Source organism: Clarias gariepinus, chromosome 21, assembly GCF_024256425.1.
Source record: "Clarias gariepinus isolate MV-2021 ecotype Netherlands chromosome 21, CGAR_prim_01v2, whole genome shotgun sequence".
Classification (NCBI taxonomy): Eukaryota; Metazoa; Chordata; class Actinopteri; order Siluriformes; family Clariidae; genus Clarias; species Clarias gariepinus.
In genome coordinates, this window is record NC_071120.1 from 14,641,270 (window position 1) to 14,667,853 (window position 26,584).

Sequence of the window (26,584 nt, forward strand, 5' to 3'; positions counted from 1 at the left end):
GTGTCTCTGCTAAAACTCAGCACCTAATCTATTAACACGGCTTCCCCCCCACACATCCTCTCAGCCGGCAAACAGTGCGTCTAACCACACACCTTGCAGTGCTGAGCAATTACTGACTCTCGTTCTTACCACTGTAGTGCACAGGAGGACCTGTGTTTAGGAGACAATAATACAAATTGTGCAAAAGAATATTTGGCAAAGCACATATTTAAAACAGCTTTGAAAAGACATTATAAACTGTGCAAAAGATTATGCCCAGTATTGTGTAGGTTTCCCTTTTGCCGCTGGGGTGGATCTGGCCCCTGGGAACATGACTCCGCAGGGTGTACAGGGTATGCCATGTAGTCTGCCACCGGGATGTTGGCAGTGGATCATTTGGACGTTGTGGGTTGCAGGGCTGCTGTGTTTGTTCGGTGCATCTCATGGATGCTCAATCAGATGGAGACATTGAGAATTTGGAGGCAGGGTCAGCTCCTTTGGGGCTCTTTGCCTGGAAATGTGTGGGATGCTCACAGCCATTCGAGTTTGGAAAGTTCAAAACCTGGTTCCACATAGCACATTATAAAAGACAATCTCATTATACATGCCACTTCATGACATTTATACATGCACAAACCTTTTCCAGCTTGCTAAAATTATGCACAAAACTGAGAATGTTGTTCTTATTTATAGAAACCACATGTAGATTGTGTGAGGTCTGTGAGATCTGAATTAAGAATGGTATTGAACAACGTTTTTTGCCCAACATGTCCGGTTTCTGTATAAAGGCATATTTCTGTGTTTTTTTTACACAATCCTATTCTGTTTTTCACACTATTAAAAATTCACAGACCGCATTTATTAAACTGTATTTCTTATTGGATTTTTTAATAGCTTGTTTTACCAGTTTCTTGAATAAAATGGGTTTAATCCTGTAAAACTCTAAACCAAATAGGGGATAAACCCCTCACCTGTTCTATAAGTGGAAAAAGTTAGAATAAATATCAGCATTGTGCACTTACCTAAAGAAGTTGCCTGCCTGCAAAAGTCTGAGAACCTCCAACCTATTTGCATTCTTTTGTTAAGGCACCAAGTCATTAATTAGTTTTTTTAATATAGGAAACCTTGTTTTCATTGATTGGAGGGTCAATTTAGGCATTCTCTGGAGGTCCACGGATTTAAACTAACAGCACAGAACATTTAACACCCAGCCATACTGAGACAGAGAGAGGAGGCAAAATGTCCCTGAGTGCAAAATTACCTAATGACCTGCCATCATTACTCTGGATCAGCAGTCGATGCCAGGCGCAGGGACGTGATACATACCATTTCTTAATATACTTGACAGCTATAAGCAGGAAAACTCCATGGTAAGGCAGTGGCACAAGATTACAATTACGAAAAGTTAATGAACTGCGAGACCGCGGCTCTGACGTTATGCTGATGAATAGAGTGTGATCTGTGAGGGAGGCATTCACCAGGATATCAAATGAGACAAAGTTCTCTTAACGCTTATTGAATGATGGCATAAAGCACTAAACAAAGCTTATTGAAAATCAAGTCAAGGCATAGAAGAGTGGACTGTTCATCACAGTGGCACCATTTCTTTTCTTTCTCCCAGACTGAAGTACATGTGAACTTTTTATGGTCCTTTATTACCAGCAGTGTGGCATGGTCCATCCTGCAGGCTGTACAGCATGAAATTAAGGTCCACTCGATTGCGTACAGGAATTGACTTCCTGCACAAAGGCTATAGCTCTCAAGTATTACTGAACTGGGCGGCACCTCTGACCATGGAGACATAAACAGCAATGAGTAATATAAGGAGAGGTCAGATACAAAACCAAAACTTGAATCAAATTAGCAATAGCAAGCACTGCCAATAAAACGCCTTTGTTTCTTTCATATATGTATTCACTTAGAAAGTTGGTTAAGCTTCTGTAGAATTTAGACTCCCATTTACCCAGTGCACAGAGCAGTAATACACCCTGACATGCATGCACTCCCATTCTTGCCAATCACAGAGCAGTGTGCATGTTCATTAACACTGGGATCAATTAAAAGCTTTCAATTATGTACTTGGGAGTTAGAAGAATACCAGAGAATCTGGACAAAATGCATGCAAACACAAGGAGAACATGCAAACTCTCAGCAGATTGAGTTATTGTCTGTGCAGAATTTTACAGTAAAGGTCAACAGATATGGGGTTTTCGCTGCCTGATGCAGATTCTGATCTTTAGAAATCAGGGCAGCCGTCATACAGTATGACGCCGATTTTTGCCGACCATTCTCCACTCTATCTAATAAAATATAACAGCTCAATAATAACAAATAATAAACAAAATTGCTTTACTTCAAAAAACATTTATGACTGCAACTATTTAAAAACGTAAAAGGTTAGTGTTTTATTGTAAGCTATTCACTCTATAATTCGACTGAGTCGAGTCGGACATTCTGATAGCTAATGTCTCCTTAACCAGCCAGGGGTGAGTTTCCCAAAAGCATCGTTAGCCAACTATGGTCGCAAGTTCCGTCGTTACCAACATAGTTCAACAATTCGGTGTTTCTCGAAACCATAGTTCAAACGAACATTCGCAAACAGCGTCGCAAACTTACGTGGTTGGAACTACAGCCTTCGACCTGTGGTTAGAAGCATAGTTCCCTGCCGCGGCTGGGTGTGTTCTATTCACAGTTCATGACCCTACGCACTATTAGTTTCCAAAATTTTCCCAACCACTTTAAACGATTTGGAAAACTTAATGTTTTGGTGCTCAGGTATTAGGCCATTCATTTTTCGGTTATTTTGATTACAAATTCACTTTGAAACGATATAACAGCGATACCATCGCAATTATTCTCCCTTCGAAGTGCCCTACGAAAGCATTATTTATGCCGGTTGGAACCCAGCCTTCGTTTCGTTTGTGCGAAGAAAAGGTGAGTTTTTAAATGAGTATCTTTGTTGTGCTCTCAGAAGTAGAATATGGACTATTCATAGGTTATATATCCTCATCAGAAGTGTCACAGCAGCACCAGAAAGACCCCCTCTTCCTCATCAAAAGGCGGGAAATTTTCCTTGACTGCAATGTTGTGGAGAATTGCAGTAACTACACTTACATAGCAGCTTTCGGAGGGGTTCGGTTTCAGGCCATCACTGGACTTGTTTGTTTGGTCACACTTGCAAAGTCCCTCCACTTGTTTCTGACTTCCTCTGGGCTTCTCTCATACGCATTTCCAGAAGCATTAATTTTTTGTGCGATTTCATTCCATGGTTTTTTTTTTTTGTCAGAATTTGTAACTGTGTTTTTTAATTTGGAGAAAAGCAAGATTTGATTGTTTCCCACCTCCTCCGAAAGAACTGCAAGCTCTTTTGTAGTAAATTGTGGTTTCCGTGACATGTTTTCACATCAACTCTCATTAAAGCATGGCTTTATGTAAAGGGACTTATATAGGAAATGTTCTTGAGCAAAATAGGTAACAGGTGTTCACAACACAATCCCAGCATTTTCAAAACCCATAATTTATTTTTATTTTAATTGTACTTATGTATCAATACCAAATAAAAATGAGTTTAAATGAAATATAACTAAAAGTTATAGACTTTGTTATTCAAAAAGAGCACATTTAAACTGTGTATGCCTATATATGTTTTATTGTACAAATAATGAATGTTGCGTTCGTGAGTGACATTATTACACCACTTCTACGTAACGTCACTGCGAAAGCGCATCGAATGCGAGCCGAAGAGAGAGAAAAAACACTTAACAGTAGGGGGCGATATGTGCCTATGGCACTACTCCGCCATCGTATCGAAGAAGAACGACAGATTAAACCAACATGGTTCTAACGATGGAAGTGCGACACAGGTACTATGGTGTTGGGAAACAGTCGTGACTAGTTAGTTATTTTCTTCAACGTTGCATCGTACAACGGTGGTTAAGTAAAGAGCTACATTGTTGTACGGGAAACGCACCCCAGAGCAGCTCTCTTAATTTTGGATATTAGCAACCATAAAACTGAAAAAAAAAAAAAAGCACCATAAAACTAAAAAAAAAAAAAAAACTTACCAATTTGTGTCCCAGTTAATCAACATAAATATGGTTTTAAACCACATGAATAATATAAACTAACAAGTGCATCCAGCCTTCACTAGCAGCTAAATGCATTTTATTTAGCGATTAGCACTATGGTAACATTACACTACAAATTCCAGACTTTAACTTTTTTGGCAGTTTGAAGAAAACTAATAGGTGCATGAGCGCCACCTGTAGGATGCAGATGTGCCTGAGTGTTAACCGGCTAAATACTCCATGCTCATGTTTTAGCAGATGCTGATTATTTTTCAAAAAAAATTGCAAAAAATTGGCTCGGGTAATCAGCCGACCTCTAGTTTACAGTTCTCTTCATGTCCAGGTGGGATTCTTCCAGGTCCTCTGGTTTCCTCCCTCTTCACAAAGACCAGTGAATGTGTGTGTGCTTTCCTGTTTCATACCCAGTGTTCCCAATAACGGCTTTGGATTCCCCATGACCCTGACCAGGATAAAGCGTTTAGTAAAGCGTAATGAATAAAGGTTCATCGCAACACCCATATATATCCTGGCTTTAAATAAAACTATAAAATCACATTTTATTGATTAATTGTAAGAGATGAATTTACGAGACTTACACAGTCCGATGGGAATACAGTGTATTTATTAATCTTCATATTCCCAGTGCTACTCTGTTATACATTTATTTTACATGTTTAATGCTATCAATAGCACCACATTACATCATACACACATATGACGTTTTGTACAACATGAAAGAAGCAGCATCAGTCAAGTATCTGTTGCAATATTGAACATATGATATCTTATATAAATTAATATGGCTTTATATCAGCACAATGCCTGCGAAGTAGAAATGAGTCATTTCATAAAACTAGCTGTTTTGTGAGGCTGTTTAGCTACTCATTTTTCTTTAAAATACTGAAGCAAAGAATAAAATATGAAAAGAAAGAAATTGTGTAGAGTGAAGGATTGCTCTGGGATTCTAACTCAGACTAATATTCACAAATTGAAGCAAATACAGTAGAATATATTGTGCCTTCGGTGTATAGCTCAGAACATTGTGTGTGTGTGTGTGTGTGTGTCTGTCTGTCTCAAAGGGCAACTGAAAATGTTGCACTTCAGTAAGAATATTTAATATTTTCACGACTGCATTATTGATATAAACGATACCAGTGGTCGTATAAATCACCAGTGCTCCATTCCGATATTTATTTTTTAAGAGTTCAGAATTGCAATCAGGGCTCATTTCTCACTGTCATATTATTAATTATAATAATACTCGTGACGTCTCACCACTAATCATCACCCTGTACAGCCACAGTGAGGCAGTGTGTTACTGCTTAATGTAGTGAGAGGACAAATCCCTCTATCTTTATAACCTTATGACATCTGATTAAATGCAAGCCACTATCTGTGCTAACTCTCACTCTGTGATAAAGCCAATGCATGTTTGGCTCAAGTATATTCATCTAATATAAGGGTCACATATTATACTTCCTTTTAAATGAGTCTGCGTAAGACTTAGACATCTCCAAAACGTGCCTGTTCATTTTCCAGCTGAAATAAATGCAGAATTTTCATTGTTTCACTCCTTTTCCAAATGTGCGTTTCAGTATCAGTAGTTTTAAATAATCAAATAAACAAAGGAGGCTAGACTAGAACGGCAGGGCATTGTGTCCGGGGAGAGAAATGTCTGATTTGCTCATTCACGCCCTGGACAATACAAAAATGGAAAAGAACAAACAGCAGGGAATGTTTTTTTTTCCCTCTTAGATGTTTTCCTGTGTGCTTTATGCAGACTAAACCGTAATGACTAAAATATTTCCCGTTTAATATAAGTGCTATAAGAAACTAAGATCATGTCTGTAAGACATGGACAAATTCAAGAACCTCAGTAACATCAACAAGTGTCAAACCTCAGGATGTGCCTCATTCAATACTGTAATAATTCCAGGAAATTGTGCTCACTATACTAACAGTGGGACTCTTCAGGCACTCATCATTCATTTCGGATTTCGGTTCGGCGTGCCAGGATGTGAGCACAAATCGATTCTCCATGTATCTCATTTCCACACATGGTTCATTTTTAATGTGTTACCACCTTTTCACTTTTCAAAGTACAAAAGCACAGTGGTGTGTCTCTGGCTTCATGTGCAGGACTGCAGAGCAAAACCCCAGCTTCTCAAAAAAACAGTTGAAGGGTGCAAATCTTTTGCGCTCACATTTGCAAATGACATGATAATCTGCTTTAGCCTTTCTGAATTACTGTAAATGACAGTTTTGGCACTGAGGGCTCTCTGTTCAGCAGAAGACAGCAGTTTTGACTTCAACTCTGGATTTAAATGCGTGTTTTGTTCTTGCATGTCCGCTGTGGTCCTGAAATACTTTATCTCATATGACAGAGCTTGTACATGGTATGCCAACTGACCAGTTATTTTTGTCCTTTTAATTCACAAAATGTGGATATGACAATGAATCGACTTTCACATCTGAGTTTGTCTATTTCTGCCTTTTTATAAATGCATTCGTGCAGATTGGTGTGGCCATGAAAACTTAAGAAATATAAAAAAAAAAATAATAAAATAAAGCCGATGGTCAAGCGTCAGTGCACATGTAGTCATATAGTTATTCGTATAGTACGAGTATAGTCAACATCCGTGCTCGCGGATACTGTTTATTATAACATTTTGACCGTGTGTGTGTGTGTATGTGTGTGTGTGGGGGGGTGCGTGCATAAAGCAAAAGCAAGGGTCATTAGAGATGTTCTTGTTAAAGATCTAGTTTCCATGGTCTCTGACTCTTTGTCCCGTTAGTGTGTCATTTGAGATGTTCTTTGTTAAAGAAGTTTCCCGACAGAGCAGTGTTTTTTTTATATATTGTGTGTGTTTGTGTGTGTGTCTGTGTAGTATTGTGAACATAGTAATAGTAAAATAAAGCATGTATTAATACAGGTGTACACTAGTGTAATCAAAAGGACAATAAGGTATTAATTTGTAATAATCTTGTTATGTTGTATTTTCATGTTACTCAAGATGTGTGCATCACCGAGAAAGTTTTTTTTTCCCCTCACCACTGTGCTTTACACACTGCCACTCTTAATGATGAATCTAATCAACTGCTAATGGGCCACACCCTCTTAGCAAAGTAGTTAAAGTAGGAAAGTCCTGCTAATGGCTTCTAAATAATGAATTTAAAGGCAAGGAAATGTCCTGATTTTACAGTTACTGTTTGAGCAATTCACCAGTGTATTCTGCATAAAAAGTCTATCTTTGGGATTGTTGTCTAATTTGAGAAAAAAAAAGCATGCTAATATGCACTATAACTGGCCGAAACCAAATAAAGTAATTGATACTTGGCAAAATAATCCAAGTAGTATAAAAATGAGTGTTTATATTACTTTATTATAATAGCTATAATAATGATCAGGAACTTTGGCGGAATTTTTTCAACACATATTTTAAATTTTTTCAGGAATTTAAGTGGTTCTCTTTCTTCAAGCTTTCAGAGGTTGAGTTTTAAAAAAATCAATACAAAGTAGAAACATCAAAGTTACATTTAGGGGGTTTGAATATTTCCAGTCCAGTAATGCACCCTATAAGAGGTTTGATTCTGAGATGTAATGAAAACTTCATGGCACCTGGGCACAGAACCACTTCATCTGAATGAAAAGATGGCATATCTAATAGAATGAATGGTATTGTGGTGACTGCTGATTGGACAAGCACTGGTACTCTAACTAGGAAAACTGCCAGATTCTCTAATATGATAGTTCGTAAGACATGGATATGAGCGTGCACTCAAAAGTGCATCTGTTCACAAACAGAAGATTCTGATCTCTGGTGATGTCTTTGCATTACATAATCGCTGCACATTTGTCAGCTGCACATTTATACTGTTGATCTTCTTTTCTCCAGGGTGCTGTACTACTGCATTGAGATCTGATGACTTGTAAGGACTGAACTTGTCCATTGTGATGACTTGTGACTTGAGACAAATCACTTTGTAACCATGCACGTTGTCATGCTAGAAGTAGACTTTACAAGATTTGTCCACAAAGTCACAGAGAGCGTATACTTATCAAAGTCCGTAAGTACATGGGGCCAGGGGTAGCTCAGTGGTTAAGGCATTGGACTACGGTTCGGAAGATACCAGGTTCAAACCCCACAACCACCAAGTTGCCACTGTTGGGCCCTTGAGCAAGGCCCTTAACCCTCACCTGCTCAACTCGTAGATAAAAACATTTAAGTCGCTCTGGATAAGAGCGTCTGCCAAATGCGTAAATGTACGTGAGTCTCTTTTATCTGGGTATGTAATTAGTCTCTGGTGACTTCAGGTCGCTTTAGAAGTTGTAGTTCTTGTTAGTTGTAACAAATGGTTCTGACAAATTCAGTATTTTAAAACAATGCAGAAATATTTGACATCTAAAACGTGTGTGCATGCAATACTTTCTGTATTATAAATCCTTTTTCATGATTCTGTACCCTGGGAAATACTATTTTGAGATACTGGATTTTTGATTTTCATAAGCCTGCAAGCAATTATCCTTTCAATTAAAATGAAAAAAGCAAAAGCCTTGAAATATTTCACTTTACGTGTAACAAATCTAAAATAAAGTTTTGAAAAAAAAATTAGGTTTTAGAATTAAATTTTAATTAAATAGTTTTACCTTTTGAAATAATATAATTAAAAAAAATGATATTTTAATTTATTATGCACTGTATACTACTGGTTAAAACACACACAAACACACACTCGGATAAGTTACAGTACCTCTCTTTTTCCTTCCTGCAATTTCCAGTTATCAATAAGCTACTTGGTGGTTTGACTTGCTCTGTCTGTGTAGAAGATAAACCAATGGGCCACTGTCCCTGCATGACAAGCTGGTCCTTGGCAATAATAATAATATCTCACTCACTCACTCACTCATCCTCTATACAGTATCACTTTATCCTGTATACAGGGTTGCAGGAGACGTAGTGCACAATGTGGGGTACAATCTGAACAGGGTGCCAATCCATCGAAGGGCACACAGACATACAAACACTCACACGCCAATCAGCCTATCCTGCATGTCTTTGGACTGTGGGAGGAAACCAGAGTACCTGGAGGAAACAATTATTATTATAACAACTATTATTATAAAATAAGAATAATAATACATTGTATTGGCCTTTAAGTGTGTCAATCCACCAGGAAACTGCCAGCTACTGTATGCCAGATTTCAAATAAAGCCCTTTTTATCAGTAACACGTTTTTGTTCTCACTAGATGCTCTTTTTTACATCATTAGCTATAAACTCTTAGGACTTGTGGGTGAACTTCCCAAGAGCTTAGTAGTGTTTAATACAGTCAAAACAGTCCACCTGGCTCCAACATTCATGCTATAGTCAACATCACCGAGATCACATTTTTCCCTATTCTGATGCATACATTAAACAAAACTTATGCAATATGTCTGCATGCTTTTTATTTTATTTTATGCTTTACAACACCGTTTTCCACTTGATCAGAATAAAAAGAATGACAAAATGGAGTCTCAAACTATAAAATGCAAAAAAAATTTCCTAAAGATTGCGATATGTGTAAAAGAGAAACATTTCAGTATGACATTTAGCAGTGAATTGACTATGAGAAGGCGTCACACAGGCTGGGTGATGCCCATATGGATACAGTCATGCACAATTTGTTTCCCCCAGCACATAAACGAGCACATCACCACACACATACAACACACATACACATACAGAGCACTCCCTGCTGCGCATGTGCTCCCCGACTACAGTATATCTCTGCTCTGTTTTAGCTCTGTTGAACCTGCAGATGAAGCTTTCACACCTTTCGATTCATTTTAAGATGCAAACACATTCATGGCAGAGCAAAAGGGGGGAAAACAAAGATTTACCCCGGAAGTCAATTTATTTTGCTTGATTAAGAAGAAGCTCAAACTATGGTATCAGCGCAAAGAAAAAAAAAAGATGCAACAAATCTTTGTGAAAACCCATCCTCAAGCATTCATAATTAATCCAACCCCAACCTCATGGCAGGCCATGAGAGCTATAAAAAGCTTCCTGAATAATGCATACGCAGTCATAATTAAGTTACAATTTCAAAGTCCCTTGGGGTCCAGACAGATTACTCATTTTGAAAGGAAATGTAGAACTTGCACTACTTCTTCTATAACAGACTAGATATACTTTTCTATGATCCTCCCAGGGCTGACTCAAGTCCCCTAGCTCGGTCAAACGTGAAGTCTGTTCTCTGGGTTTTCTCGCTCACTGAGAAATGACTCGAGAACTCCAGATGAATCACATAAGAACTGAGTGGAAGAGTTTTGAGGGACGAAATTAGCAGTAAATGACAACAGGCATTCATTTTGTGGTGCTAAATTGTCCCAGTGTGAGTCATGCACACACACACACACACACATATGCACCTACTCATTCGAGAACCTGCCATCACATCAGCACTGGCTATGCTTCCTCCCTGCCAGCAGAGGCCCCTCTCCACTCAATACTAAACACTTTTATAATACTTCCTGCACAAACCTGGTGCACATGGTTCCTTATGGGTCCTTATGACCTGTCCCTGGGTTTCTGTCCCCCCTAGACTTTTGGACTTTAGATTTTCATGTAACCTTTATAGTACCTCTCTCTCTCTCTCTCTCGCTCCCTCTCCCAACAGCACAGCACTGCTATAAGCTTCACCGCCTTCACTGCAATTAACTGTCCTTAAATGGCTAATTCTATTTGAAATCCAGTGTACTAAAATTGTTCTTTGGCAACATCCTCATCCCACCTTCACACCTGCGAGAAATCAGCACATCTTTACCTAACAGCTATATACAGGACATGAAAAAAATAAGAGACAGTTTGACTTTTCAATCCAGATAGAAGCTACTGACGTTGGCAGCATTAGCCATGTTCGGTTAGAAAAAGAGATCAACCAGAGATGACTCAGATCGGGAGAGGCTCGGCTGGAAGGCTGCTATGCTTGAGAGGAAGAAGGAGAGCAGAGGATGTTGACGATTGTTCATTCATACTGTAGTTGCCCTATTTGACCTGCCTGACAGGTAATGTGGGGGCAGGACATCATTCTTAGATTTATTCAATATAAAATAAATTTTAAAAAGGTGTTCTAGGAAGGCTAGAAATAATGTAGAGGGAAAGAAGTTCATGAGTAATACAAAGCAAAAAAAAAAAAAAAAAAAAGTTTAAGAAGTGAAATGTCATTGCCCTCCCATACGCAACCTAGTATCCACCGGCAATGTTTTGTTTGTTTCATGTCCCACACCTCCTCCAGAAACATTTCTTTCCCTATGCCAGCTTGCAATGTGTAGCATTTTGGTACAAGTAGGAGGTATGATAATCACTTCTTCTCCTATGTGTCAGTGTGCATATGAGCAGGTGTTTGGACAGGTCTGTCTGAGCTGAGCATCCCATCAACCTCTAATGAGCCCATTACTAGTCCAGACAGATGCATCTCCCCTGACACATATGCTTCCTGAAATGCACACCACTCTCAGTGACTCAAGAGCTACCCAGATAATGGACCAGAAATGCAAAAGCCATCCATCAGATCTTTGCCAGCTGTCTATGAAGATACAAACCAATCAAGATGCTGTGAGCTTTAGCAGAACAACTGACCGCTAAATGATGTTTAATTTGATTACTTTTACATTGATTTCAGGAGTATGGAACTTTATCTCTGAAACAATGAGCAGTAACAACCATAACTGGCATCTCAGTGCAACAGTCAGGCCAAAAAACAGCATTCAAAATAGATGTTAATTTCCAATTAAGTGCTTGGATTTTCCTCTGAGCAGATACTGCATTTAAATAGAATATTATATTATTTCCAGAAAAACAAAAAAGCAATGAGCGAGCCATGTCCTACCTCCTCTGTCCCTAATGGCAAGATTGACACCCTTCTTCAGCACGATATCCAGTTGGTACATCCCGGGGCTGATGAGGGCAGGCGGATCTGCATTACTCGGCCCTACGGTGTTGATGCCCTGTGGGTAAACAGAGGGGAAGAGATGATGTCATTAACCTGGAAGCTCAAAATGTAATCACAACCACAATGGAAAAAAAAAAACAACACTTTATCAGAAAGCACGTTTAACCTTACTCACATGTTTACATTACAATCAATCCACATTGTTTAATTATGATTTGAATTTGCATGTCATGACAGTTCACATTCATAATTACAAACGACTTTTACAGTATCTGACTCTAATATTAGGACGCATCTGTCCCCTAAAACATTACGTATGCTTACATTGATATGTCTTTGCTTACTAATTCATTTCACACATATCTGATAACACCCAAATGAACCTGATTTCTCTTCCTACTCCCATCTCATGGAGTTTAATTAACATAATAATGTAATTATTAAGTATAATATAAGTATAATAAGAATAATTTATCTGTATTTCCTCACACATTTCCCTTTCCTTTTTGATTATGTAAAGCTGTGTGGCAATAATGACTATTGTTAAAAGCGCTATATAAATAAAACTGAACTGAAAATTTAACTTGGATTTCAAACAATGGATGCGACTTTTCTATGGAGGATGGAAAGCCATTAGTCGGCTGTATTTGTTAAGGTCCAGTAGAAAGAAGAAAGCCAGATGCCTTTCTTTAGCTGTTTTGGCGGCTGTTGCTAGCACTGTTATGAAATCCCTGTGCTGCCAGTGCTGATTGATGAAATCAGCACTCTATACATGCTCAGAGTCAAAAAGCCTCATGTAGTCTGATCTGCCTGTCCTCATTGAAGTTGCATGACACGTATATACACAACCCCAAACAAAAGTACCTCAGATCCGATCAAATAAACATCAGACCTTGCGGTCAGTTCAAATAAAAAAAAAATTATTCAAGCTGATAAACTAAATGTAGCCTTTAAACTTGACGTGATAAAGCCAGATAAATTAAGCCAAGCGCTGATTTGATGTTTAAAAGGATATATACAGTACAATCAAGTACAGTGTAGTTTTATACTGTAGATAGCTACAGCTGAAGCCATAATGTGATCCTGACTTTTTCATGGCATGTTTTCTAAGAGCTTCATCCCTTATTGACCAGAGAAACAATGCTAGTATTGAGTAAAGCCTTTAATCCTTAACTTAATAGCTTATAGTGGATTCTGATTCATTTGTAAGCCACTTCGGATGAAAGAAAATGATTAGGCAGTTTTGCCCATGTTTCACCCTTTCTTCAGTGGAGACCCATAACTTTGATAAGGAAGGTTCACACCCATGAATGGCTGCTGTAAACTTAAAGACTTTCCTCTGCTTTCTTGTTCTAGTTCAGTGCACGCATGGACAGGACTGCTGACTTGCCAGATGTCCAGAGGATGATCAACAACACCCTCCACAAGGAGGGTAAGCTACAGAAAGTAATTGCTAACAGGGCTGGCTGTTCACAGAAATGTTGTGGAGTTGACTGGGGTAAAGCTGGAGTCAGTGTATCAGGAGCCACCATACACAAACATCTTTAGGAAATAAGCAAAAACTCCTGCATTCCTAGAATAAAGCCACTAAACAACAAATGACCAGAAGCGCTTTACTTGGGCTAAGAAGAAAAAATAACTGGCTGCTCAGTGGTCCTTTTTTATAAGAAAGTAAACTTTGCACATGGATTTTAAGATCACAGAGTAAGTCTGGAGAAAAAGAGGCACAGAATCCAAGTTTCTTGAAGTCGTTTCCACTATCGCTGATGTTTTAGGGTGCCATGTCATCTGCTTGGCACCGTAAAACTGTATTGGTCTACTGTTGGTCTATTGTATTTCATCAAGTCCAAAGTCAACACAGCCATCTACCAGGAGGTTTTAGAGCACTTCATGCTTCTGTCTGCTAACAAACTTAATGTTAATTTAATTTTTCAGCAGGACTTTCTACTGTAGGACCTGCCTACAATGACACAAATACCCCTAACTGGTTTGCTAAACATGAGATTTCTTGTCATTGATTGGCCAACTCTGCCAACTTGAACCCCATAGAGAATCTATGTGGTATTGCCACGAGAAAGATGAGAAACACCTGAACCAAAAGCACAGATGAGATGATGGGCTGCTATCAAAGCAACCTGGCCTTCAATAAAACCTCAGTAGCACCACAGACTGATCGCCTCCCTACCATGTCACACTGATAAAGTAATTCATTCGAAAATAGCCCTGGCAAAGTACTGAGTGTATAGATGAACATAATTTTTCAGAGAATATCTGTTTTATGACTCTCAAATTTTTATCATGACATCATGTTTCATTTCAAATTTTCGAGATGCTTCGAGATATACAGTATATAAAAGCTGTTTTGTTCCACTGTTACAAGAAGTTATAAGGTATGATACATCTTTTATAAAATGCACTGAATGGTTGGTAAAATGTCTTTAACATTATACCACAGATGTTCCATCTGGTAGAAGAAACCTTTTCTATCCACAGAGGTAACTAAGAAATTGGTTTCCATTGCTGCCACATGTACAGTAACCTTAAGTTAAAAAATTTCTGAAAGTGTTTTTTTTACACCCACCTGAAATGCAGTAGACCTCAAAATATTATAAACCACAGGAATTTACAGCATGACAATGGCTAAAACTTTATTTCTGAACTCTTCTGTAGAACTTACACAGCTAACAAGAAAAAGACAAAGCTCCATACAATGCTTAATACATTAAGACTACTGGAACATCATACTGTATCCTCATTGTGTCTTGTCCTTTACAGATATGCATCTGGTCAATACACTATTTACATATAAACTGTAAGCCTTTTGACACCTAACCATCATGATCATGTGTCATCTCTTTAATTGACGATGAAATTGTGACGATGAGCATAGAGATTGTATTGACAACCTGTACACTAGATTATTAGTGCAGCACATAGTAAAATACTTTTTAAACATAATTTTCATCTTGTTAATATACTTTGTGAAGACTGCTGGCATTTTTAAGCCTTTATGTTTATTTACAATGACTAATACACAAGATATATCATTTCATGCTTCATAGAAGGCTTTTTTCTTTTTTTCTTAAGTGTATCAATATGCACCTGATCCTTTACTTTCATTCAAAGTGCCTCAAGGGGTCACAAATGTTTTAGGATTATTAGCTAACCTGAAAATGGCTTTGCATAATGAGCAGGCTAGAGTTGATGGAGAAGAATTGATTTCCTATGAATAAGGCATGATTCTGATAGTGTTTCACCCCCTGGAGCCCAACACAGTTTACAACATTATGATGAATAGTAAATAGCAAAAGTATACGAAAGGTAAATATGGCATGACAAATGGGGCAACTCACAACTATTAGTATTGAGCAAAATAATTTGAGTATCAGCTAGACAATGAGAACAAATTTTCAAAATTAATGCCCTAAAAGTACTAAAACAACATATGCCATGTCTTAGAGTTCTTATAGTTCTTCCTACTGTATGCACTAAACAAATGTTTTCACTTATAGTGTTCTAGCCTGTCTGACCGAAGAGTTGTGCTTGTTTACTGAAAAAATAGTGACAAGTGGCTGTGACAATGGTATTTAACTTTTGAAGCCATTACCTGGGACATCTCCAGACTTAAACCCAGAAATAAGTTGTTGGACCAAGGGGAAAGAAGGCAATAGTGGTCAAGAAACCATCTTCTGCAACTGACTTTATACCCGGCTGGATTCAGCAGGTTTTGAAGAATAAAGGACATTGTACTAAATATTAATTGTTGTATAGTAATTTGATTGTATAAAATACACATTATTCTAATTATCTTGAGTGTCATTATTTTAATGCAAGTAAAAACACTGAATTTCACTTTTGTCTCAATAATTTTGGCCCCCACTATACAGTAAGCTAAAAAAACTTTCAGCAGAATCATAAGAAGTTGTATGTTCTATATAAAAAATGTGACATGATATACTAATATCAAAAGCAAAATTAGGCAAAATCCTAATTAAATGTGCCACCAGGAATGAAACAGAAAAAAATAGTTCTGATTTTCTCAGTAGATATACAGTATGTACTGAAGCATTCTTATCTGATTATCAATTTATATATATATGGACACAAATAGTTTAAAACTATGTTTAGCACATCTGCGAAAATTTTAATCTCATGAAAACAAATTGTATTTTAATTTAAAATACTCTCATATACTCTAAATTCTTACATGTAAAATTACTGATCATATGTCAAGCCTTTTTTATTTTCATAATTACATATAAATAGCAAAACTGACTTGTGCACTTGTAAACGCGGGGGCGGGGCTGGGGTGGAAATGAAGTCATTTTATTGGTCAATGCCTCACTAATAAACAACGCCAGCCACAATGCAAACATTTGTATGCATATGTATCAGCTATTTTGTTTTTAAACGCTTGGATTTTTTTTAAATTAAACTAATATCATTAGTTTTACTGGATTTTATATACCAGTAAAAGCGCAGCAATGTCGTTTAATTGGTTGGCATAGACGACCACCATCACCGAAACGGCGCGAGCTGCTCTGTGTAGTCTGTGACGTCATCGCGCACAAAACGTCCCACTTCATTGGCTGGCTCCAACCAATTAAATGTTCATTGGTGAGGCATTGACCAATAAAATGACTTAATTTCCACCCCAGCCCCGCCCCCGCGTTTACAAGTGCACAAGTCAGTTTTGCTACAGGAATATCGCAAAATGAGTAGCAAAAGTCAGAGCGCCGGGATTTGAGGTTGTACTGCCAGATCTGAGAGGTTGTGAGCGCCGACTTGTGGTTGTACACCGAAACTGAAGTAAAGCGCAAAGATAAATGTGTTGTACACAATTGTGCCTGTTAATCTGCAACTTCGAATTCAAAACACAGGTGTGCAAATCGATAGATGCAGCTTTTCACATCAGAGCTGTGAGTACAAATTTCAACTTACAAATACAAATATTCATTTTACAAGTTCTCACATTCGAATTTGCAAGCTCTCGGGTTTTGCTACTGTTTTACCTTCATAAGTTCGCGCCTCACAGACAGGGCGGGGCTAAAATAATATATATATATACAAGCGGAGGTAGAGGGAAGCTACATGGCGGAGGATGCTGGGTCCTAGTGCGCGTCTCTTACTGGTATAAATGTGCCACAAAATAAACATTATACAAGAATTTGTATTAATGGTCTTGACAGCTGTCACGTGCCTAGAGTTTATTATAATAGTAATATCATATTTGATGATAAAAACCTATGAATTTTTGTTCTAATATAATATTTAATAGCGATTATGTAGTTGGGGCAATCCATGGCAGAGGGGCATGTTAGCGCATAACACCGGAACGAATTATGCTCTTAATCCAAGGTTTCACTGTATATATTTGGCAGATGTAAAGCATACATGTCTATGTTTTTTTGTGTTAGTCCATTTTTATTTAATTTTATTATTGCTATAACAGCTTAAGGAGCAACATGTTTGTGCACTTTCTAAAGATTTTAGTTCTGTTTTAAATAAAGGGTTGGAAAGGAACTATTTTCTCAGTTTTCTGTTGTTTATCCGATTAATTGATTAATCAAAAAATAATTGACAGACTAATCGATTATTAAAATATTCGTTAGTTGCAGCCCTAATTTCATACGATCAATAAAAAATGATTTACAATACAGAAATGTCCACGTTCTGAAGAGCATGTTCTTTTATGCACACAGTACTTGGTTTGGGATTCTTTAATATTCAGATTTTTTTTAAGATGCACTGTATATAAAGGTCATTACTCTAAGGCACAACTCCAATAAATTATACATTTTTTTTAGTAATATAAAAGCTTCATTTAGTGGATGTCAATGACTTTATGCCGCTATCATGACAGCGAATTTATAAAAACCTGCATGTGAACATCATTAATCCCACCATGTCAGTAATAAATGAGGCTTAATCTGAGTTACATCCATTTATTTTAAAACAGCTTCTCACTAACTAGCCTGATCAAATGACTCTAATTATCAGTAAAAATCTTATTTTAAATATTTTATAATCCAGGCAAAACGCATAATAATAATAATAATAATAATAATAATAATAATGTAGAACATCCAACATCACTTGGTAATTTCTTGGTCCTCTCATGTACGACTAATAAATGTTTTGCATGGTACACCAGTTTTTCCAGGGCGACGTTTGTAGTGGAAATCACACAGAACCTCTGAGTTTGTATATCAGGCCTGAATTTGTTTATTTCCACTTAGCGCAGGTGGCAGAAGTTTTATTCTATTTGCATTGGTGCTACGAAATGTGTTAGAGATTTGTTATGGTGGGCCAACCAAGTGTGTGATGAGTCTGTGGAACTCCAAACACACTTCCGGCATTCAGTGCATGCATCTTGCACACACTACATATTTTATATCAGCAAAACAAAGACTAATATGTTCTTTGTTAAATAATGTAAATTAACTAATGTAGAACTATTAAACACTGCACAGATCGTCTTCAAAAGCGTGATACTGAGATGGTAGTGTACATAAAGGAAAATACTGTATGTCATAAAGGTATTTGCATAGAGTACTCAATAAATAAATTCGGCCAGCAGTTTTACCTCTGCCCATGGGTTTTAAATTACAACTATGCCATACAATGTCAGATGCAAACAAACTATGATAAAACTAATTTTGTCTAATTACTAGGGATGCACCGAAATTTCGGCCGCCGAAAAATTTCGGCCGAAATAGCATTATCGGTTTTGGCCGAAACGTAAGAAATCGACGAAAATAAAAGCCGAAATTGTTGCCACGCCTCTCCCATCCTCCCGTCTCGTTCGCGCTGTCATTACGCATCAAACACGGAGTATGTCGGCGGTTTGGAAGCACTTCAAAGTACTTCAGATGAAGACAGCAAAGTTGCAATAATTTTAATTAATTTGTAGTTTTTTTTAATACAAACAAAAAGAAAATATTTTAAACATGTTTTTTGATGAAGCCATTTTCGGTTTCGGTATCGGTTTTCGGCCAAGTGCATCCAAAAATTTCGGTTTCGTTTTCGGCCCAGAATTTTCATTTCGGTGCATCCCTACTAATTACATCCTATAATTCTGGGTTTGCCCAATAAAACGTTTAAATTGTAATTACTGTTCTATTAAAGCCTTGCTGTTGATATTTGCTTGTACAGTAGTTACATCCGCGAATGATCATTTACATAGAAAACAACTGCTTTCTATTTCTGAAGTTTTCATATTCAGGTAACAACAACGAACTCATTACTGTCCAAAAGGAACAGTATACCTTATTGGCACTGTGAATCAAAGTGTCTTGCATTTAAAAGGCTCCTATTTTGGTTTATGTACAGTACTATTTCCTAGCATACTCCTACTGTATGTTACATGTTAAACACAACATGCATAACTAAAGAAGAGATAAATGAACTGGATTTTTTAGAAGTGGGCAAAACCTTTATGTAGTAATAATAAAAATATTTGTTATCAACTGGTATAGTGATGTACAGTATGTTGTTGGACTTTCGACTGCTCCCAGCAAGAGGTCGTCACAGCGGACCATCCAGTCCGCACATACAGTACAAGCTTGGCACCAGTTTTACACTCTCCCATTTAATCTGGGTTTGGGACCGGGTGGCTGGGGTTTAGGCAGTTGCTGGGAATCAAACCCGGGCCTTTTGCATGGCAGGTGAAACACCTACCACTGAGCCACCCTTACCGTATAGTGGTGTACAGTATACACCAATTGCCTTAAACTCTCCTGCACACAATCACACAATACACCTACAGTATACAATGACACAAGCATGCACACATACACATCATGAAGTACTCAGTGTATTCTTGATATTTGAAGACATTACATTTTGCCTATTGCACAAAAATTCTTGAACATAGTTTAGAATGTCGCTCCTTAAATGATGCCCCAGAAAATTTATTTAAGCAAGAGCTGAATATGCATAACTTTCACTGAGTTAAATATATTGAGACATACCATACAGGAAATAAATTCAAAACGAAGGTACAGCTAATTGGTAATCTCATGTAGTGAAATATATGCTTCACAAGTAGTAACTGACTGAACAAAGGAGTTTATTATCATGATAACACACACACATGAGAGCATCGTCGCCAGAGGAATGGGTTTCTCAATACGCAGCAGGTAAACTCAATACTTAGGGGCACATCCATCATTTAGTAAAACTCGCACTGTATTGTGCATACACACCGCCGCACACATCTGTACTGTCATCAATAATCAACACGTGCATTTACTTAAACATGAAGGATTGGTGTTCACTAATCTTCAGGGAGTGTGACACAAATTTGTTTAACAGGCACAATAACACCAGTGAATGTCATTAAAAAAAAACAAATCGCTGGAAAATGCGTGGCTTATGTGGCATTAGTGCTGCTGTAATTTTATTTGCTGGAGGCATCGTTGCCGTATTACGAAGCGATTAGTACGTACAAAGTTTGACTTTAGATTCAGACACACATGCTGAGCTTCTAAAAGCCTTTATGCTGAAGGTGGCTGTAGGCGGTGACATGTTAGCCTTTAGTGTACAAAACAGAAATTTTAATACGGTGTAAGTTTTGTTCGCTGAGTTTTGTTGAAACTTACTAAAAAAAAAAAAATCAACAATGTGTTTATCACTTCACAACGGGTCAGCAGGAGCGACATCAGAGTGGAAAAAAAAACATTATGACGCAATGCTGATTTCACTGCAGAGCACGACCAAAATGTATTTTCGACTGCCAGCCAAATCTTGCGTGTAATAATGCAATTTATCATGCATAGCCAGCGCCAGTGTCAAGTTTATGGGTTTTGAAATAAAACTTGCAATAAAATCCACAGACCACGTAGAATGGCACTGGCAGACGTTGTGAGGATTCCAAGGACACCAATTATGCAACAAAGGAGGCTCAAAATGAGTCAGGACTATTGTATCCCATTTCAATGTCAAAAATCCAATATTCTCTATTGTACAACAGATAAGTCTGGTCCATTTATTTGAGTGGACGAACGCGAGTCCATACATCTATTGTCTGTCTACATCTATAGAGAGCCTGAAGACTGTCCCAGGGAGCTTGGGGTGCCAATCCACCTCAGGGCACATCACACACACATTCAGTTATGTATTTGTCCTTTGCTGTATTTTGTGCCACTTTACTTACAGTTTATTTCCTAGATCTGCACCTGGACGTGTCACTGTGGTCGCCACATAACAATTACACGTCTTACTTCAAAACACTTAGTAAAGTACACTTGACACACTATAATTTTCAGAAAAAGAAATGACTTAATTGACTTTTGACTTTTTAACTTATAAAAGCATATAAAAATGAAAAGACCTTAAAAGGGAATGTACAAATCACTGTGGACTGTAAATAGCATTCAGCCAACTAACTGATGTGAGTGTAACTTCAGGCTCTATTTCCATTAGCAGAACAAAAGTCACTTACTCTATTAAAATACTTTTTTTATAAAGGTGTTGTCTTGTCTATACTGTACTGTATATGAATACACATAGAGTATATGTATATGTATACCCATCCAATATGGAGACAGACTGTACATTATAACCAGCACAACATGTTCGCCAAAGCGTGAAAATAACTCGTCGCATTTTCAGTGATCGACATTCAGCACATGCAGTGATCGGCCTCACTATGTTTTTTTTTTTTTTTGCCTCTCTCTCTGCGACCACTACAGGGCTCCGCAGCTTTAATGAAGCTTTACATCCTCTTTCTTTTGGAGCAGAAGAATGTTTAGGGTTGGAAATCTTTGCAGCAGCAGAGTTTAACACATACACCCTAACAAATTCATACTGTCTAAAACATTTAAAAGTACGGTTTACAGCACCACGCAGCAAAAATCATAAACACAAGAAGGTGCGAGGAGAGTGGGAATAGAATTTAAACCAAATATCAGCTATTTCTTATAGTAGCTATAAAATATCTCATATTCAGTAAAACCGCACTCTTGAACGTGCAGTGTTGCTTAAATTCATCACCAAATGCAAAAATGCATGGCGTCCTAATACTTATGACCCTTAATACCTTTTATGTAATACCACTTTCTATATCTGGCAGGTCGAGTCACACACTGAATTTGGTTTAGCCTGTTCCTCTATCAAGTAAAGATATGCGTGATATACAGTACAGTAGGAGAAGCATGGAGCTGAATGCACCCAGAGAGCGCTTGCTGAGTGAGGGGTAAGTTCTACGTTCAACCCACTCTCCATCCCCCAACAGTGCTGATGCCTCTGTATCTTTCTAGCATTGGAAATGGAAAATACACCAACCTATGGAAGAAATAGCGTAAATGCTGAGATGCACTCCATCTAGCGTAAATGATGCATCAGTGGTGTTCAGGCAAAGTGACATAACCCCTATGGCAGGAGGGTGCCACTGTGATCACAGGCTGTATCAAAATAGCAGTCGACCGCAGAGCAGGAGCTACATCTTTGAAGGGGATAAATTAGTGGACTTCTTACAGTAACACAATGCTTTCCTACTCTCTTTGGCCATGCACTGAACAGTGGACAGCCTCAAGAAAAGTTTGGAAGCTCAGGAATGCAGTTAATTTGAATAATAAAATGCATTACTGCTATTAAATTTTTTTTCTTAATGAAATTACTGCTGGACTACAAGAGCAATTCTTGCACATAATTTTTTATGTTTATCTTAGTCATTAAACCACAAACATACAGTTGAACAGAATCATAAATAAAATGCGGACTTGGTTAGTTAATCAGAAAGCAACAAAGCGTGAGCAAGGTAAGAGAAAAATGTAAAAAGAACCATGAAAATATGAACATTAGTATGGCTTGGTAATTAATTGTAACAAGACTCAGAACGCGTACTTCAAGAACAAAGAAACACTGCAACTAAAACACATGAACCGATCAGGGTGCAAACTGAAAACAAGAAAAATTATAAATAGTTAACCAACTATATGACAATATATGGCAATCCCAGATGAATTGGATCTGTACCCACTAGTCATTCCCAACCAGCCATTCCCACGAACATTCAATGGGTGGAACGCCTGATCCTTGAACATCGACAGAACTTTTTACTACCAACTTGTGAAAGATCATTCACCAACACCACTTGCACATTACAGAAACTCAGCTGGGAGTTATTGCCACATTCCCCTTCCAGTCCTAACCTCACTCCACATTTGAACCATTAAAGGAGTTCCTGGGAGGCCAACATTTCTGACTTGAAGTCCGTTCATGGATACTGAGAAATATTTTTATCTTAATTGGATCCTACTGTACAGTAGGTATGTACAGTAAGTAACCTTGATTATATAAGTACCCGTGATTTTGCGTACCACCACACTCCTACTATGAACATTAACAAGACTAAAAGCCTTCTCCAATAAAAGTGCTCTCACAGCAGCCTTCAAATGCATATGACAAGACAGAGAATTTGAGGGGAAGTTGGAGAATTTTAATCACACTATTCATAGGCATCCTAATTTCAAGTTAAAAGAACTTTTTTTTTTAACAAGGCTTTGTCTGCTAAGCACGATCTGCACCTAAAGAAATTACCACAATATGAGTGGGCTGACTTTTACAAGATTTTATGACAGTGAGAGGTTCTTTTCTCCAGAATCCAACCTGTCCTCCAATTAATATAGCTGGAGGCTCTACTCTCTGTAGACGACAACTGCTAGGAACTTGGTGATAATTACGTCATCTTAGAGTCTGTAAAGCAGCTAAAAGTTCATCAGATAAACATTATAAACACAATCAGTTTGAATCGTACACACTCAATCCCATGCACAAACACTGTAGATTTAAAATAAAAAGAAGAAACAGACAGTAAAATGTCACCTAAAAAAAAGAAAAATTATAATAATAATAATAATAATAATAATACGCTGCCTAGGCAAGCGACAGACATCCTTTCAAGTTTTTTTTTTTTTTTTTTTTTTTACATTTGTGCAACACAGAGCTGTTATTTATAAAAGTAGATTTTTTTTTTTAATTCTACCCTTGGTAAAGTAACAAATTTAAAAGACTGCCTTAAACGATTCCTCAGACCAACCACTTCCCTCCGTGCAGTTCTATACTGTATGTATGGTATCTCCTAATCATGCCATATACAGTACAAACTCTTAGCAAATGTTTGTAAGCTGTAGCGAAAAAAAACACTTTTGCTCATTTATTAGTGTGCTGTGATTTTACTATATACACTACTGTGCAATGGTAAGCATTGTAAAACAATTAACATGGGTTCCACTGGGTATCTTATCGAAAGTAAATAGTCCCAAAGTCCCTAACTGGAGGGAAATGGTTCCCATCTCTAAGCCTGGAGTGACCTCGCTCTACACAATTTCATGCCTTCTCTGCTATAACACACCCAGGAGGGTTTCCAGAATGTCTGCTAATTAGCTAATTAGTTGGAACTGTCGCTGTTAGAGTGGAAAATATACAGGGTTTGGAGCTGCAACTGCAGAAAAAAAGGACCAGTGATTTATGGAGGCCCAAAGCTATGAAAAAATAAACACTCAGACTCGCACTTAACAAAAAGTTGGCTGCAGTATGTCAAGGAAAACAAGAGACATCACGAGTCCCTATCTCTGCATAAATACAGTTACAGTATTTGATTGCAGTAGCCACTTTATCCTGGTCAAGGGAGATCCGGAGGAATGAAGGATTGTGCTGAATGTGGCAGTACACCTACATCAGGGCACCACTCATTTACATCATGTCTGGCCAATAAAAAATATATTAATATCAATGATACTGTAGGTTTTGGACCCTTTTTGTTTATATGTACAGTATACAGTAGATCTAACAGCCTATCACACAGCAGAAAGACACAAACAAAAACTGACAATCAGTGTGCAGGTGGGAAAAAATTTAGTAGAAAAAGGTGAGGAGGATGAAAGCGATGATGAAAGCACTGCCTCCACTGCTGAGGAAATTATCCACTAAAAGGTACCACAACATGGAGGTGGTTTGGAAATGTTAAAGCGACAAAGTGCAGCTTAAGTGCAGTCAGTACCAACCAAGAGTGTAAATACAAAAAAATCTATTCCATCATCTGAGACGGCACCATCACCGTCACCAGGGAGCACACTGAGAGAATGAAAATGCAGGCTCAGGTTTGGTCATCTGCAAGTTTGATCAGTGCTAGCAGGCAGAGGTGTAGTGCTATTTGTTTAGACACAGATAATCTTATATTCTCATGTGACCTTGAATAACTTCCTGAGTGACATCACATTGAATGACATCATAGTGTGATGCTTTTTTTCCAGTATCCATGGCTTTTTGGAAGTCTAAATAAAAGATTATTATTGTACAATTGCTATATAACAATTGTTATATTGTTGCTTGCAAACGATAATAAAAAGCTTATTTTTGTTACTGAAAGTAAGTTTCATCCTTTTGAACAATGATTTATTAATGATGTATTTCTTGAATATGGAAAAATCCACGTAAGTTCTTTCAAAGTGTGTTCCATGTGGTTAATTTGGTCTGTATTGTATATCCCCCATAATGTCAATTAAAGGATCTGTGCTCTCACGGGTCAATAAGTCACAAGGAAAGCTAGCTTTTATTGTTCTGTTGAGGCAGATGAAGCATGTTTGCCCTGTTAAATTGTTTTTGTTTAACTAATAAACCCTATTCCTTCATGCTTTAGTTATTATAAGGTGGCACGGTCAAATTATATATTATGATAAATAAAAATAATAATCAGTATGGGAAAATATTATTGTGATCATATTTTTGCCATATCACAATCACCTAATTTACATTTAAAGTCAAGTAATTTTACAAATGGCTTTTTGGTGAAATGGACAGTGAACTTTAAAGATACCAGGAGTGTTAAGACAAGACAATAACCTGAGCTAAAAATTTAACGAACTGGGCTAGAATTGTGAGGCAAACTGTACCAGCATGATGCCCAATAAATAAAAAACCTAATATCAAATTATATCAAAGCAATTAAAAACAAAAGTTAAAAGAATAGTTCTTTCTTGGACCATACATCAAGAGTGACTCTTAGTTAATCAAAAGTTCTAACAAATGAAATGGACTGTACAATGCAGTTTGATGTCTTAGATCAGAACAAATCAATGGGAAAATAATAATAACAGAATAAAAAATTCTTTTTGAGTTCATATTTAACTTTACTCCTTAAAAGTTTCTTTCTAATTGCTTTTTGTAGATGCTTTATAGAACATTTAATGGCACCATCTAGTCTCTCAAAACTGTGAAGAACGGTCCCATCCTTTTTTTCCATAATGGTGTTTTTATAAGGGTACTATTTTAAATTCACAGTGTTATGACTTTATAAGTCTCTCGCATCATTGTGGAGAAATTTTGGCCCATGCTTCTTCACAACATTGCTTCAGTTCTTTTGGGGATATTTGTAAAAAAAAAAAAAGTTAGATGTTGTTGTTTATACAGTATGAGGTTGTATTTGCCTCATACTGAGACCTGCTTTGATCAGATGATTTTTGTTATGCTTTTACACAAAAACACACAGAATTAAAAGAGGATGTAATAAATTTTACTGTATTTATGAAGGTGACATGAGCAGACACGCACATTGCCTCGAGACTGCAGTTCAACGTGAGCTCAGGTCGTATCCAT

At 37.4% G+C, this 26,584-nt stretch overlaps 1 protein-coding gene across 3 annotated transcripts in view; it reads right to left on the reverse strand.

Moving 5' to 3' along the window:
- Window positions 1-26,584, reverse strand: part of mctp1a (multiple C2 domains, transmembrane 1a) — a 158,087-nt gene that overhangs the window by 81,098 nt on the left and 50,405 nt on the right. For all 3 annotated transcript variants that reach the window (XM_053480893.1, XM_053480892.1, XM_053480894.1), the window contains exon 2: window positions 11,921-12,038. In XM_053480893.1, coding sequence (XP_053336868.1) covers window positions 11,921-12,038 — 118 coding nt within the window. The remainder of the gene's footprint in view (window positions 1-11,920; window positions 12,039-26,584) is intronic.